Here is a 15,405-nt window from a genome sequence, read left to right on the forward strand (position 1 = left end):
AAGTAATAGGTAGTAATAGGAAGTAATAGGAAGTATTAGGATGGAGAAACGACATACAGATGTTGCCACACTAACTGCCCCCCACTGCAAAGAAAGCCGCAGTAATGCGACCGCGGCGCCCCCCCTGCACCCGGGCGTAACACAGCGGGACGACCCACGTAGAATTATAGACGCCCCACAGGTCGCCGTGGCTTTTACTTTCCCGGAAGCCGTGGCATTTTGTATGTTTTTTGGCCACGGATCTGGGGACAGTAAATGTGGCTGCAGCTGTAGGGTTAATGTCGCCGCTATTAAAGCAGTGGCACCCGCTCTGAATAAAAGTGTCGGCTTATTGTGAACCTGGGCAACTATTAGACTGCAAGCTCTACAGGCCAGGGAGGGAACACGTATTTGCAGCATGGTGTATCTTATTACTGTTATTATTAATACTGTTATTATTATTACTGTTATTATTATTACTGTTATTATTATTATTATTACTGTTATTATTATTACTGTTATTATTATTACTGTTATTACTACTATTATTATTACTGTTATTATTATTACTGTTATTATTATTACTGTTATTATTATTACTGTTATTATTATTACTGTTATTATTATTACTGTTATTATTATTACTGTTATTATTATTACTGTTATTATTAATACTGTTATTATTATTACTGTTATTATTAATACTGTTATTATTATTACTGTTATTATTATTACTGTTATTAATAATACTGTTATTATTATTACTGTTATTATTATTACTGTTATTATTACTGAAGTACACTTACTTTCCCCCTTGCTTGTTGAACGCGCAGGCCAAGGCCACCACTTGGGAGGTCGCCCGGCTTATGACCGGGACGCAGAGCATGGAGTGCACCTCGAACCCCAGCATGTTATTGAGCTGTCTGTGCTCCTCCTGCAAACAAAGAAGACACAGGAGTGAGTTAGTACGTGACACGGAGCGGTGGCAGCGCCTTGCAGTCCTCGGAGACAGGAAAAGGGTTAACGCCAAAGGACAGCCAGGTTTTATTCCATTCAACAGTACATAAAAACCCCACGTGTGAGCACATTCACACGTCTCAGAGAGGAAAGGCAACCCGGTCTTTCCCCATTATCTCTAAGGCTGAGGCCCCAGTACCTCCGCTGCACGCGCGCCCGCGAGACTGGCGGCGCGTGCAGCCGATTCCCCTGTCTGCAGGGAGCTGCAGGCCAAAAGACCGGGGGGGGGGGGGGGGGGGGCGTGGCGAGGGAGTGACGGGGGCGCGGCCATGATGTCACCCGGCAGGTTCGCCCTCATTGGCTGAACCGCCGGGGGGCGTGGCTTAGCGCTCCGTAGCGAGTCCTGCTCTCAATTCTATTGAGAGCAGGAGCAACTCGCGCCACAGCGCTGCGGCCCCCCCTCGCAGCGGGCCCGGCGCCATTGAGGGGAGGGCTCTCGTCCCTGCAGCGTCCGCCACAGCGGGCGCTGCAGTAGGCAGCGGGGACCAGCCCTTAGCACACTGTGCTTCCACTGCAGCAAGGGATTTTGGGAAATTACATGCAAATGAGCACAGTGTGTCACCTTTTGCTTCGAATTCATTTTGACATGGGACCCCTATAAGCTAAGCTGCCCCCTTAGCACACTGTGCTTCCACTGGAGCAAGGGATTCTGGGAAATTACATGCAAATGAGCACAGTGTGTCACCTTTTGCTTCGAATTCATTTTGATATGGGACCCCTATAAGCTTATACCTGCCGCATTACACAGCTTTTCAGCGCAGCCTGGGTTAAGGTGCACAGCCAGTAACCCTGCTCACAGACAGCTGTTTTGGGTATCATCAGTGGGGAGATGGTTATACTGGCTTTGCAGTATGAAGCTGGGATAGGTTTCACCCACACATTATATAAAAATGACAAATCCCTCCACCGTACAAGTGTACAGCAAATAAAAATATCACGGGTGAGCACACTCGCATGTCTCACATTCAACAATATAAAAGTTTAACAAACATTGATTAGCGGGATTGCTGCGTTTAGCTAAAATTATTTCTACACACTAATACATGACTGACTTCTGTTAAAAAAAGAAATGAGTCCATCGCTCCTTAAGCTAAGGCCCCACTGCACTGGGGACCCAGCCTTAAGCATGTCACGTCACTGGTTCATTTTGCATCTCGCAGGGAGCAGCAGCGGGGAAACCAGTCAGATAGTGTAGGGCTCAATACCAGCCAAACACTGACCCCATAGCGTAATAGAGGAAGAGGAGAGGTTTGAAAACAAGCAGGTGAAAAATAGGGTGCTTATAGAACGCTTATAGCAAGGCAGTGTACACTGCCTTGCTGTCACCTTTGGAAGACCGGATGCACCTACCAGAGGAGGTATATCATGAAGACCACAGCGATATATCTGACTGGACACTAGCTAGTGGGAGTTGTTACTTATCTTAGTGGAACTACATCCAGGCCATCGTGTCATAGTGGAAGTAGTTGTCATATCCAATTAGGATTATTGGTCTATCATTTTCCTGATACTCCTAGGATCTTCACAGGTGGAGAAATTATGTAAAGGACTCTTTGTTGTTTTGATCTGTGTTTTTGAGCACCATACAGCATTTTTTACGTTATAGAACGCTTATAAATGCGTTTTAACAGGACGAGCAAGTGGTGACAGTGTCGCCATGATCGTATTCACTCCCCCTTTTCACCTGGTTATTGCTAATCACTTATGGTCTTTACCACTATAAGTCATTGCCGTCGCCCTGTGTATAATACTGTATATGTTATTCCTTTGAGTTAATCTCCATTAAATTTTGACATTTGTATTCACACCTATTTACCACACAGTCACAGTGGGAGCTGAGTGCTTCTGTCCGGAGGAATACTTTTTCTCTTGAAGCACCTCCGATCACATCACAAACCAAGCTGTAGCGAGGGTCCCCCACCCCCCCCTTCCCGTGTACGTTGTAATTTGGATTAAATAATGACAGTGTTTGTGAAGTCCTGATAACACCTTTGAATTGCAGTGGATAACGCAATTGCCTTCACTGCATGCTTATTTTTCATTTGTAAATCACTAAAAAATATATCTGTGTGCGCATACCGATGAAGCGAGGTTTACTGGCCCCCGGAGCCGAGGGATGAAAGGCAAAGCGGTGTGGCTCCAGGCACCGTAAAAAGCCGCAGCTGCACGTGGGTAGGCGGCCTGTTCCATTGAATGGGGCCCCCACAGTGAGAGTTCCCGGCACTGCCGGGGTATGCCGCGGTCAGTGATTCCGCGGGTTCCTCCAGCAGTGGGAACATTGTCTGGCTACATCTGTAAATGTGTAGATCAGAAGGCTGCTGAAAGAAGAGTCTCAGACTCAGCGCTCAGACTAATGCATTACACACAATCTATAGGAAAGTGGCTGGAATACATACAGTAGTACTGAGTATTACTTTCCGTTTGGAAACCATCTAAACATTTTTTTAGAGAAGATAGACCTAAGAAGCAAGAAGGATTTCCCATTGCATTACAGTTTCTGATCACAACAGCCTACATGCCCTTTTAAAACCCTCCCAATTGGTCATTATGGACGAGACCAGTGGGAGCTGGACGAGGATAAAATTAGCATTTCAGGTATGTCAAGGGTCTGCAGTTGTGCAAGGTTGAGATGGCAAAAAAGAGAGCTACCGGGTTTGTGACAATGTATAAACAACAGACAGAGACCCCCATTGCCACATCCAACATGACACATCATATAGTCACATACGTATCTGTTCTTCTCTCATAAGTGAGGGTCACTTAGTAATCCAGGGGGTAGCATTGGCCTCACTGTCTTTTGTTTATACATTGTCGCAAACCCACTAGCACTCCCTGGTTCCAAGCTCGCCCTGCCCAACTTTACATAGCAAGTCCTGAGAGGCAGCTGTGAATGACCTGTCTATTAAGACTCCCTCCACTATTAGAGAGGTAAAGAGAACGTTTGCAGAGATATTGCAGGAAAGAGGGCACATGGTCTGTAAGATTACTAATGCTTTGGCCAAAGAATGTAACGAGGTGACCATCACTTATGAAGGAGTGGCTCAGTGAGTAAAGAGACTGACTGGCACTGCGTTTGAAGCAGGGGAACCTGGTTAAATTCCCGGTGTTGGCTCCTTGTGACCCTGGGCAAGTCACTTTATCTCCCTGTGCCTCAGGCACCAAAAACATAGATTGTAAGCTCTACGGGGCAGGGACCTGTGCCTGCAAAATGTCTCTGTAACACGCTACATAAAACTAGCAGCTCTATACAAGAATATGCTATTATTATTATGAGAGAAAAACAGATAAGTATATGGCAACATGATGTGGCACTGGAGCTCTCTGTCTTAAGTTTGACATGTACAGTACTTAAAAAAAAAAAAGAAGCAGTGTTTTAAATACATAAACCATTCAACTCCACTTCCGATGCTGATGCTGCCTCGCTCAGTTCTTCCACTCTTAGGTAAGTCTGAGGCTTGTTATAAAGCTTTGGGCTCATGCAGAGTAATGCTCAGGGGAAAGAGGAAAATATATGCCCACACAATAGCTTGGCCTCCAAGCTTTCCTCGGGACATCCAACATCGTGCTGACATGGCTTTGCTGCCGGGGGCGACCTGACAGAGGAAACACACTAAATGCATAAGGAGAAGCTGCTTCTGTTTGCCATTGTTTCTTCAAAGACTGAGCATGTTAGACACCACACACAGTACAGGTACTTACCCGGAATACAAATCCCTGCCGCAGAGAACCTACAATGTATACAGCAGTGCTAGTGTAATCCATAATGTTTTTGGATCTCTATGGAAAATTGCGTTTTATTACAGCATAGTCAATTTGAGGCAGAGCTAATGCATTTACACAATTCATGTTGACCATTAAACTCCAATAGAGCTAATAGGGGCTCTGCCACATGGAAACTCCTATTCAAGTCAATGGGAGTTTTTGTGTAATATGTGCCCTGATTGGCACTATTGCAGTTACATTTAAAAAACAAACAAAAAAACCCCAATGTTTCATACTGTACCACTAATTCATTAGGGGCAGTTATACCTTTGCGGTGAAAACGCATGAGGGATTCATTATAAGGTTATTATTAAATGACAGGTTTGAAAGGTGAGGCACAGGCGGCATTAAGTGGTCTGTCTAAAATCGCACTTAGTTTAAGTGACTGAGGTGGGAATGGAACCCACAAACTTGAGCAACATCCACAAGTCTATATAATGGGAATGTGAGTTCTTTATAGAGAAGCAGAGAGGGCAGTTACATGTCTGGGGATTGTCTTTGCACACTCTCTGGTATTATCAGCTGTATTTGTCTGACAGCAGCCTCCTGCATCTTCAGGATAATGCTAAGGCCTCGGTCCCGCTGCGCTCGGTGGCGCGGGCGGCCACACGCGAGTTCCCCACCAGCAGGGGAATCCTGCGGAGCCGGTCCCGGTCCCCCCTGGCTGCACAGGTTACTACACGCTGTGGTGCGTCAGCCGCTATGGGATAAAAGAGAATGGTGTTCTCTAGCGTTGACGCGTCACGTGGTGTGGTTGTGAGCCAATGGGGAGGGGAGGGGAGGCTTCGGGAGGAGGAGAGGCTTCGGGGAACGGGGAGGAGTGTATGAGTGTGCCTGAGTGCGTGAGTGCCTGTCTGTGTGTGTGTGTGTGTGTGCCTGAGTGCGTGAGTGCCTGCCTCTGTCTCTGTGTGTGTGTGTTGCTTTACTTACCCGAGCCGTGGAGGGAGGGGGGGGAGAGTAGCGGGTCCCTCCGCTCAAGCTACGCCCCCCCTCCCGCTCAAGCCTCCCACTCCCGCCCACCTCCCGCTCCCTACAGACCGTATATCGCGGTCTGTGTCTGTCAGCGCCCCGCCTGTCTGCAGTGCGGGAGCGCTGACTCTGGGAGCGGGGCCTTAGCCTAATGTTTTTGCTTGCTTTGTAACTTCAACTACAGAGCAGAGGCAGCTAAATTAGGCTGGGGTTCGGGATAAGGGTAAGATAGTGTTATTGTGTGCAGTAGCTCAGGTGAGCCCGTGCCTGTTTGACTATAATTAGAGGAAATAAAAGTTGAAATAATGTAGTTGTAGGCAATGCCGGCAGAGGTGAAGACAGGAGACTTGCGTTGGGAAAATAAATGTAGGACTTTTATTTCGCCAAAGTGCATCAACAAAAAACACAGGCTTTTCATCAGCCAAGGTGCAGCAAAAGACAGGCCAGCAATATAAAGGATAGGGTTTACCTACAGTAGGCCAAGGTTCAGCTTCCCCAGCGTATGGAAGTCCATATACATCTATATAGATCTGGTGTCCCCTGGCATCAAGGACACAGGGATATGGCCTGCATGTCGTGGAGTCCCTAGGACGTCAGTGACACGCACATACAGTCTGCACACAGACTAGGGAAAGACAGAGACACAGTTCCCTTTCCTGCCTTTTAAACCCGTTGCTGGGCTCAGCTGGGCTCGTTAGTGGTCCTGCCTTCCTCCAGGCAGGGAATAACCACTGTGCAAAAGATTAAAAGTGGCAGTCAAACGCAGGTGAAATAACAGTGAATATAATTAGTATTAAACTAAAATACTCTAGTTATATACAATGTCTAATAACGACAAAGAAAACTGATGCGATATATACCAGTGATAATAATTGTAGTGCAAGTGACGAGTTATGCAGTGCTTAAATAACACAGTAACAAATACTCCTCCACTCAGACCCAGCACACGGATATATTTCCAAATATCCACACAACGACTTGATTCCACACAGCAGGGGAGCGGGGGATATGTACCACGGAGATAAAGAGAACAACAAAGGGCAGTATCGCAGGAGCAGTGGGTATATCAGACGTATCTCCGAATGTTATTCTCACAAACCAGCAGTAATTAAAGCGTGTCCAAAACTGTGGCAGGTGTGGGTGAACATGTAAATGCTCGTTCCGGTGACCCCAAAATGGAAAGAAAGATAATAGTGCAGATGGTACTGAGGAATAGGAATATATTTAGAACAGAGGACGTCCCTCCAAAATCGAGGCTTACACGAAATATATACAATCAAGCATGTAGGTGTACTGTAGTGCCGACGAGTATTCTAAAACAAACCTTAGGCAATCACCAACAAGACCCAGGTACATGCCGGGTACATGCCGGGTACATGCTGGGCACATGCCGGGTACATGCTGGGTACATGCTGGGTACATGCCGGGTACATGCCGGGTACATGCCGGGCACATGCCGGGTACATGCTGGGTACATGCCGGGTACATGCCGGGTACACGCCGGGTACACGCTGGGTACATGCTGGGTACATGCTGGGTACATGCTGGGTACATGCCGGGTACATGCTGGGTACGTGCTGGGTACGTGCTGGGTACATGCCGGGTACATGCCGGGTACATGCTGGGTACATGCTGGGTACATGCTGGGTACATGCTGGGTACATGCCGGGTACATGCTGCAACATTCCGCAACATTTCTGCAAACAGACTAATGGCCCATCGGATTAACAGCGGGGGCCCCTGGCAGTCCCATTCAAACTGAGTGGGAATACCAGGGACTCCTGCTGTGTTAATCCGATGGCCATTAGTTTCTGCAGAAATGTCACATTAAATGTTGCAGCATGTACCCAGCATGTACCCGGCAAGTACCCAGCATGTACCCGGCATGTACCCAGCATGTACCCAGCATGTACCCAGCATGTACCCAGCATGTACCCAGCATGTACCTGAGTCATGTTGGTGATAGCCCCAGATTTGCCCCAAATTTTCAAGGCAAGTTTTAGAATACTCGTCGACGCACCTGTATGACGGCGTCTCCCGTATACGAGGTGAGTCGCGATTTCACCAGACACAACGGGGCTGCATCCCCTGCTGATGTCACTTCCCGCTCCGGTCTCGATCGCCAGGCAACCCGGATGACGCCTTCCCCTGTACAGAACCTCTTCCCTGGGCCTCCGATGGGGCTTGAGCACACTCAACGCGTTTCTCTGTCAAGCATCTTCCTCAGGAGTCTCTCACCCCTCCCTACACGTCCGCAGCTATATATACCCTCACTCGGTCTAATTGACATATGTCTGATAATAAGGGAAAGAGGGAAAGGTACAGCAGTTGGGCCAATAGTAATCTAAAATGCCGTCTGGCACACCACATATCTAAACAATAAAACACTTTTATACAATAGTATTAAAACATTACAATAAATCCATGACAAATAAAAAAACACATGAATACAAAATTGCATCATAAAATTCCTAAAAATTTATCATTATTGAGCCTTTAGAATATCCTGAATCCGGACTAATCCTAAAGCTCAATCTAACCTATCTCTAAAAGCTAATCTAAAAAAGCCTCACTATATGAGGAATTGCAAAATAAAAAAGTCCTCATAAAAAAAAAATGATCTCCAGTAGATGCGACCGAGGAAAAAAAAAACAAAAAAAAAACCAGGCATTAGAATGAACATAAGTACAGTCTGAGGGCTCGTTCAGGGAGCCAGCGGAGGACTCGGAGGGGGGGCGTGCGGGAGGCAGTGCTGGGAGTTTGCTGGGTGACATGTGATTATCCCCCAGCAGACTTTTCAGCGTTGGGGAGGGGGCGGGGCTACAGACGGCAGGGTAAAGTATCCAAGTTGCAGTCATGAAATCATTCTGAAGAATTATTTCATTGGCTGCCTTGGTCCCTGTGACGCTGCTTCAGCTCCAAGAAACGAAATTTTCGTTTACTGAAGCTGTTGTCAGCGGCAACTCCTGGCTTCGGAGGCAGGGCAGTTGCTACCCTGACAACAAGTATTCAAATTGAATACTTTGTTGCTCACGGCAGCACGCACGTCAGCGCGCCCGCCCTCCGAAGCCAGCACCTTGAACGAGGCCTTAGGCTTGGTCCCCACTGGCTACTGCAGCGCCTGCTATGGCTAGGCCACGCCCCCAGTGGTTCGGCCAATGAGGGTGAACCTGCCGGGTGATGTCGTAGCCACGCCCTTGTCACCCCCCCCTGTCTTTCCCCCTGCAGCTCACTGCAGACTGGGGAACTCGGCTGCACGCACCGCCAGCCTCGCAGGCGCGCGTGCAGCGCAGGCAGTGGGGCCGTAGCCTTAGTGAGTTATAGTGGTCCTGCCTTCCTCCAGGCAGGGATTAACCACTGTCTGTCCGACAGCCAACAGCTCTAGCACTCACCCGGATAGCTCCAGGTAACTGGGTCAGCAAATGTTCTCAGTACACATTGGCTCAGCTTCGTTTGCTCGTCTCAGTTCGAGACTCCAAACACCTCTAACAAAAGCAGTACGAATTGTGTGGCTATGGGTTCTGTGCTGCCCGGAACAGGTTTTGGGGGTCAAACTTCAAAAAACAATAATGGTAGAGAATGTGATGTATGGCCGAGTGCTTTCACTTTACTCCAATATATCTTGTCCAGTACGTCCAACGCATGGCTTCTCCAGCTCAGTGGTCACCTCTGCTGGTGCAGCAGCTTTTCCCAGTGAAGGTAAAATGAAAACATTTCCAGAATGATACATGTATATCTTTATTTGTATAGCCCCATCCATGTACGTCGCACTATACAGCAGTAACAAGCGTGACAGAATAGGAATAAACACTTCATACGTAAAAGTAACATTAGGAAAGGGAGTCCCTGCCCCGAAGAGCTTACAATCTAAGTGGTTAGTAGAGGGAACTTACAGAGACAGTAGGAGGGTGTTATGGTAAGTGCGTCTGCAGGGGGTCCTGGTAAATGCACATGAGATGTATAGTACCAGCCAGTGGAGCTACCCAAATGCCTCATTAAAGAGGTGCGTTTTCAGGTGTGCCTTACAGGTGGAGAGAGAGGGTGCTGGTCTAATATTATCCTATGTGTAATAGAAACATCACATTTGAAAGCCGATAAGAAACCATTTGACCACCTTGTCTGCCCACTGTCCTAATGCATCGGCTGTAAAACCTTTGATCCTATTTGATCCTTGTCTTTTATTTTTAGGGTAGCCTTATACCTATCCCAAGCTTTTAGTATTCCCTTACTGTGTTCGTCCCGACCCCCTCTGCAGGGAGGCAATTCCATAAACGTGGTTGTAGGATTAAAATATTTTTGAAAAAAATATATTGACCTAAATGACCCATATTTATGAATATAGATAAAATACATATTAATGTACTAAACAAAATTGTCATTGGGGTATTTTTGTCTCTTGTTAAATACATTTTGGTCACAAATCCAGTAGCACTCCAAATGACAATATATCTCTCTATCTCTATATATATATATACATACAAACACACATACAGTACATCCACACACAATATTTAGTGGATTTGGGTTTTGCGCTCACCAGGACTCTGTATAAAATTACAGACTTTTTCATGAAGTACTCCCTCACCTTTCCCCTTATGTGTGTGATAGCTCCTAACTTCTCCTATTCACATTCCTTAAGTTACAAGATGATGTATACAGAACAAAACATGCAGTAATTGGAACATTGTTGCTAAGAGACTCGGGATATAAATATCTCTCCCAGCATTTATTTAATGCCACAAGTTCATCACTCCTAAGTAGCACATGAAAAGAATGCTATATACCCCCCTTCCCTGCCGGTAGTGCCTGAAACCCAACGATAACCACTGCAGGCATCTCTGGCAGAAAAAGCGTTAAAGTACTTGTTCATTTGATGCAATTTGTAAACAAATCTATGTTATTTCCGATGTTCTACATTTAGAAGCTTCTAATAGGAGATGAGTAGGTTTCAGTTTACAATGCACACCTCATTACCTTTGCAGTACATTAGGAAATATCAGGTATTCAAGTAACACTATCAAGAGGTACAGGAGGCACAATATCGTTTATATTCAGTTCAAGGTCATAGTGGAAGTGGAATATTTCCTGCAGTCACTTGACGTTGGTGATGGTACTCCCACATAACACCTTTCAGGAGATTACAGACATACCCTCCAGCTGTACCCAATTAGCAGTGCTGTACTTACAGTATTATAGCAATTGACAGCAGTTAAGAACCACTTAGCCAACCATGTCTACAGATTCACCTATCTGCTGGGAACCCTCCGACCCTATTAGATCCTTAGGTTTCTTTCATAGCCCAAGAATTTTGGTATGATCTCCCTTACTGAATTATCTTTTACCACCTCAGTCCTGAAGAAGCCCTTCCTCTCATTCCCCCTTGGCCTCCCACCCTCCATCTTCAGAGTAGGACCTCTTGTTCTAGCACTTCTCTTCCTCTGAAATATGCTTCCCTCTTGTACCTTGATTTCGGACAGTTTGTCGTACAACTTTTCTTTTGTCCACTGTAAGCTGTATCCAATATGTTGAAGTCCTTAATCTTTCCTGAGTTCCAGTGTTTGAGAGGAGAGTTATTCTGCACTCACTGGTTGGGACTCAAAACCTTCAGCAAATTACAGCATCTTGGAGAATGATAGGATGATAAACGATGAGTGAGCTAGAGGGGACTCATCACCACTTTTATTTCTCTGTGTCTATAAGTTTCTACTGTACAAATACCATCCTCTGGACATGGCCTGGAAATCTATGGGTCCTATTCATTAAATTGTGATAGATTTTTAAACAATAAATGTCCGTACAAGTTGATGAAGAATTTGGGGATTTTGATCATTTTTGTATACATGCAACTTGGAACAACTTGGAACATTGAGGGACATTAACAATCTTAAACGGAGTTTAGTGCTCGCTGAGCAGGCCCTGGCTGGGACTAGTGGTGCAGAGGGTGGAGCTGTAAGTGAGGACCAAGAAGAGGTAGGTAGCTGGGTAACAGTTAGAAGGGGAAACAGGGGAAGAGGAAGGCTGGTTCTGAGCTTACCCATATCAACAGATTTTCCAGATTGAGTGAAGATATTGGGGGAGTCAGGGCAGGAATGGCAAGGCTGGGCAAAACGTATTCTTCTAGCACCCAGGGGAATACTCACCTCTAGCACAGAGGGGACTTTGGATGCTCAGAGATCTAACACACAGCCCCTGTAAGCTCAGAACCCAAATCCACCACATCATATATATTGTGTCAAAAAGAGTGCTACTAGGATTGTGACCTCATGTATACAACAAAAAAAACAAAAAGGCTTAGTGCTACATCTAACTTGACATAATATATACAGTAGTTAATTACTAATTTGTTTATAAACAGATGCAGCAGTGTTAGGACCTACAGATGGGCCACACCATGATGTGATTATAGGCTTAAAATATTTTGGCGAATGAATTGAACTAAATCACCCTTGATTATGTAGCAGGGGTTTACTTCCTGGCCTCTGGGTGGTGCTCAAATAGTCTCAAGACATTGTTACTGGCTTAGTGCGGTGGCCATCTTGGGATCTGAAGGAGTCAGTGCTGAGAGGACCAGGGATCAAGAAGGTTGTCCGGGGAGCCATGTTAGGTCTCCCAGGCGTAGGCCAGTTTTCCCCTTAGGCCCAAGATAGGCCCTGAGTCATCTACAGTTTGTGGGTTGTAGGGTGCCCTATAGCTAGGGCAACTCACTTAGTAGAGATCCGGTTGTGACCCAAGAAGCGGGAATTGGATCAGCGGAGATGGGTTTCACCCTTCTGGGACCACGTGTTACTGCGGCCTGGTGTGAGGGGAGTTTGGTCGGAGGCCCTGCATCGCGGGACAAGGAGTCTGTCTCTGGCAGAGTCAGACCAACGTTTCCCAAGCTACGTAAAGGTACCCAACAGTATCACAGTACAGATCAAGGGGGTAGCACTACTCCCAACGTCTTCAGGAGTATTACGGGTCTCAAACAATAGGTTGCACATGCAGGGTATTCTAAAGGGAGTGGATAAGAGTTAGCACGGATATCTCCAAGACTGGAGACAATGGGATGCAGTACTATGTGCCCCAATAATGCTTTTCATGTTATTACTGTTACTGTGACCAAGTTTTTGTACCCTGTGCACTCGACCAGTGTCTCTTCAAGTATTTGCCCCAGCTCGGCAAGCTTTGCCCATTCTCGTTCTGCTCTAGAGTTTTGTGCAGTTAACCTTATACCTAAGGTTTTGGACAAGAGCGGACCAGAGCAACTTCCTGGGAACAGCAGACGTGCAAATCCTGCCTTTGAGGGTTGCTTGGAGAGACTTGTGAGTCTGAACCAGCATTTCCAGAAAATAACTTTATATTGTTCCCAGATATATGCTGTCTTGTTTTAGACTGGTAACTAGCCTAGGTAACCAGTCGGTTAGTTATGACCTGTCCTGTGTAGTGAGTCTCCCTAAGATGAATTAGACTTTATTTTTAAGTCGTATTTGACTTAAAGGGACAATGTACCAATTAGGTTTACTTGTGTTATAAATAAACCCCAGAGGGCTTGTTTAACAACAAGTACAACTTCAAGGTGAGGTCAGTAAAACATCAACACGCTGTACTTGTGGGGGAGTCATCTTGATTTCATGTGACAGCTTCCCTTTTCTTCTTCTTGGACATCCAGTCCATCACTGCCCAAAACTTCTCTCCTGTTCTTTGTGTCTTTGACACCATCCGACTTCCGATGGGGTCCATGAATCTAGCTCTCCTTCGTGCACCGTATTCTCATAAGACCATCTTCACTCCTACCAGTAACTTTGGGTTTCCCCTTTGGGAGAATTATCTGGCATTCAAGACATGAAGCACCGAAATTCGCTACCTCTTTATCGGTTTGCTGCCGCACTGTGTTGTCGTGGTTGAAGTGAACACTGGTGACAAAATCTTTGTACCCTGTGTACTCAAGTGTTTCTTCAAGTATTTGCTCCAGCTTTGCATGCTTTGCCCATTCTCGTTCTGCTCTGGAGTTTTGTGCAGTTAACTCGGTGAGCCTCGGTCGCTCGAGTTCTGCTTTTCCCTGATGCATATAGCTTCCTCAACCCTGCGAAGGACTTCTTGCACCAGCTCATCTTTCCATTTCTCAAACTCTATCTTTTCTCACTTGGCGACCAATTTCCCTATGCGTCGTGTGGTCTCCTTGTTCATATCACTGGCCTGATCATCTGCATCTTAATCAGTATTATTCGGCTCCAGCACGTCAACCTCAGTGCAGTTCTCATCAATTTTGACTGTAACCCGAGGCATCTCTCTTTTGCGGTCGGCAAAGTCGTAGTCCTGTGTTTCTCTTTCTCGATGAATTACTTTATTCGCACGAAACAACCGTTGGACAAACATTGATGCCTTTATCAGCGTACGATAATGGATACATTTCTGCCTCATTCTAATCAAAGACTGAACCTCTATGGCGGCAGCTTTCATGGTAAGAAACCTGTTTCGGACAATGTAGACATGGTAGCATGACTGGATTTGTATTGCAGTACTCAGTTGTAACTTGTTTTTTCTATTCTGCATTTTGCGGAAAGCAGACTGTAGCACTGCCACGGCATTGCAGATACGTTCATAGGAATGCACAGCTTGCTTGGTTATGCTGTATGATCTATATTTGGACCTAACACACAAGCAGCTTTCTTCACATCTCTGTAGCGTCTTTATTGCTATTTGTAGCACAATCACATGTTGCCTCAAGTGTTCGTATTTCTTCCTTGGTCATTGCATTCTCCAAAAGGACTGAAGAACACAGGCGCCCTTAATCTGTTCAAATGAACCAAGGAGTGATAGGTGAAGGCGCTTAAACACACAAATAAAATAGAATAATCAGTATATAAGGTGAAAATAAACCTTAAATATACAGTGCATACATGTGCAAATATTGAATGAGGTGTAAATTAATAAATGGGTTAGTGTTAAGAATAGTGATTATAATAAAATATATTCAGGATGTTAATCCTGGTGATTGGTGAAATCTCAATAAACCTCTTGTGGGAGTTTGCTTCGAATTCCCTTGCATAAGTGATTTTTCAAAAGTCCAAAGGGAGCGTTTCTTCAAGTCACCAATATGTGAAAAATTAGAAATAACAGATCGCCAAATGGCTAGTGATGTCTGAGGTTTCCTTAATCAGATGAGTGGTGTTGAGGATTATCATCTCGGAATAAGAGAAACAGATATATAGTACAGACCAGTAGGTTATTTTTATGTTACAAATAGCAGCAGTGGATAAAGTGCAATAAGCCCATGTACTCACATTTTTTACATTGGTACATTCACATAACATTTTGATTGAACGCCCAGTAATCACGCGCCATGGAGGAAATGAAGATAGAAGCCATCTCTCGTCCTCTGTGGTGGATCCGAGTGTATCAAGAAACTCTCAGCTCTGTTGTCCGCGTCACTTCTGGCTGGATAGATGTCACATCCGGTTAAATTTGTGTCTGGAAAAGATTGTGACGCAGACAGGGAATGAGTCTTCCAGGCGTATCAAGCAGCTCAATGGGTGGCTCAATGTGTTTCACTGATCTTCTCCTGATGAAGCTGAGTTGATCAGCAAAACGCGTTGAGCCAACCATTGAGTTGCTTGATACACCTAGAGGACTCATTTCCTGTCTGCCTCGCAATATTTTTCAGACATGAATTTTACCATATGTGACGTCTGTCCAGCC

The 15,405-nt window shown here is 45.6% G+C and overlaps 1 protein-coding gene across 1 annotated transcript in view; it reads right to left on the reverse strand.

Annotated features, from left to right (window-relative positions):
- The window catches only part of PDE2A (phosphodiesterase 2A), an 818,679-nt gene that overhangs the window by 122,179 nt on the left and 681,095 nt on the right, over positions 1–15,405 (reverse strand). The window contains exon 13 of the mRNA XM_075593270.1: positions 786–913. Within this exon, the coding sequence (XP_075449385.1) occupies positions 786–913 (128 nt within the window). The remainder of the gene's footprint in view (positions 1–785; positions 914–15,405) is intronic.

This window comes from Ascaphus truei, chromosome 3 (assembly GCF_040206685.1).
Source record: "Ascaphus truei isolate aAscTru1 chromosome 3, aAscTru1.hap1, whole genome shotgun sequence".
Lineage (NCBI taxonomy): Eukaryota > Metazoa > Chordata > Amphibia > Anura > Ascaphidae > Ascaphus > Ascaphus truei.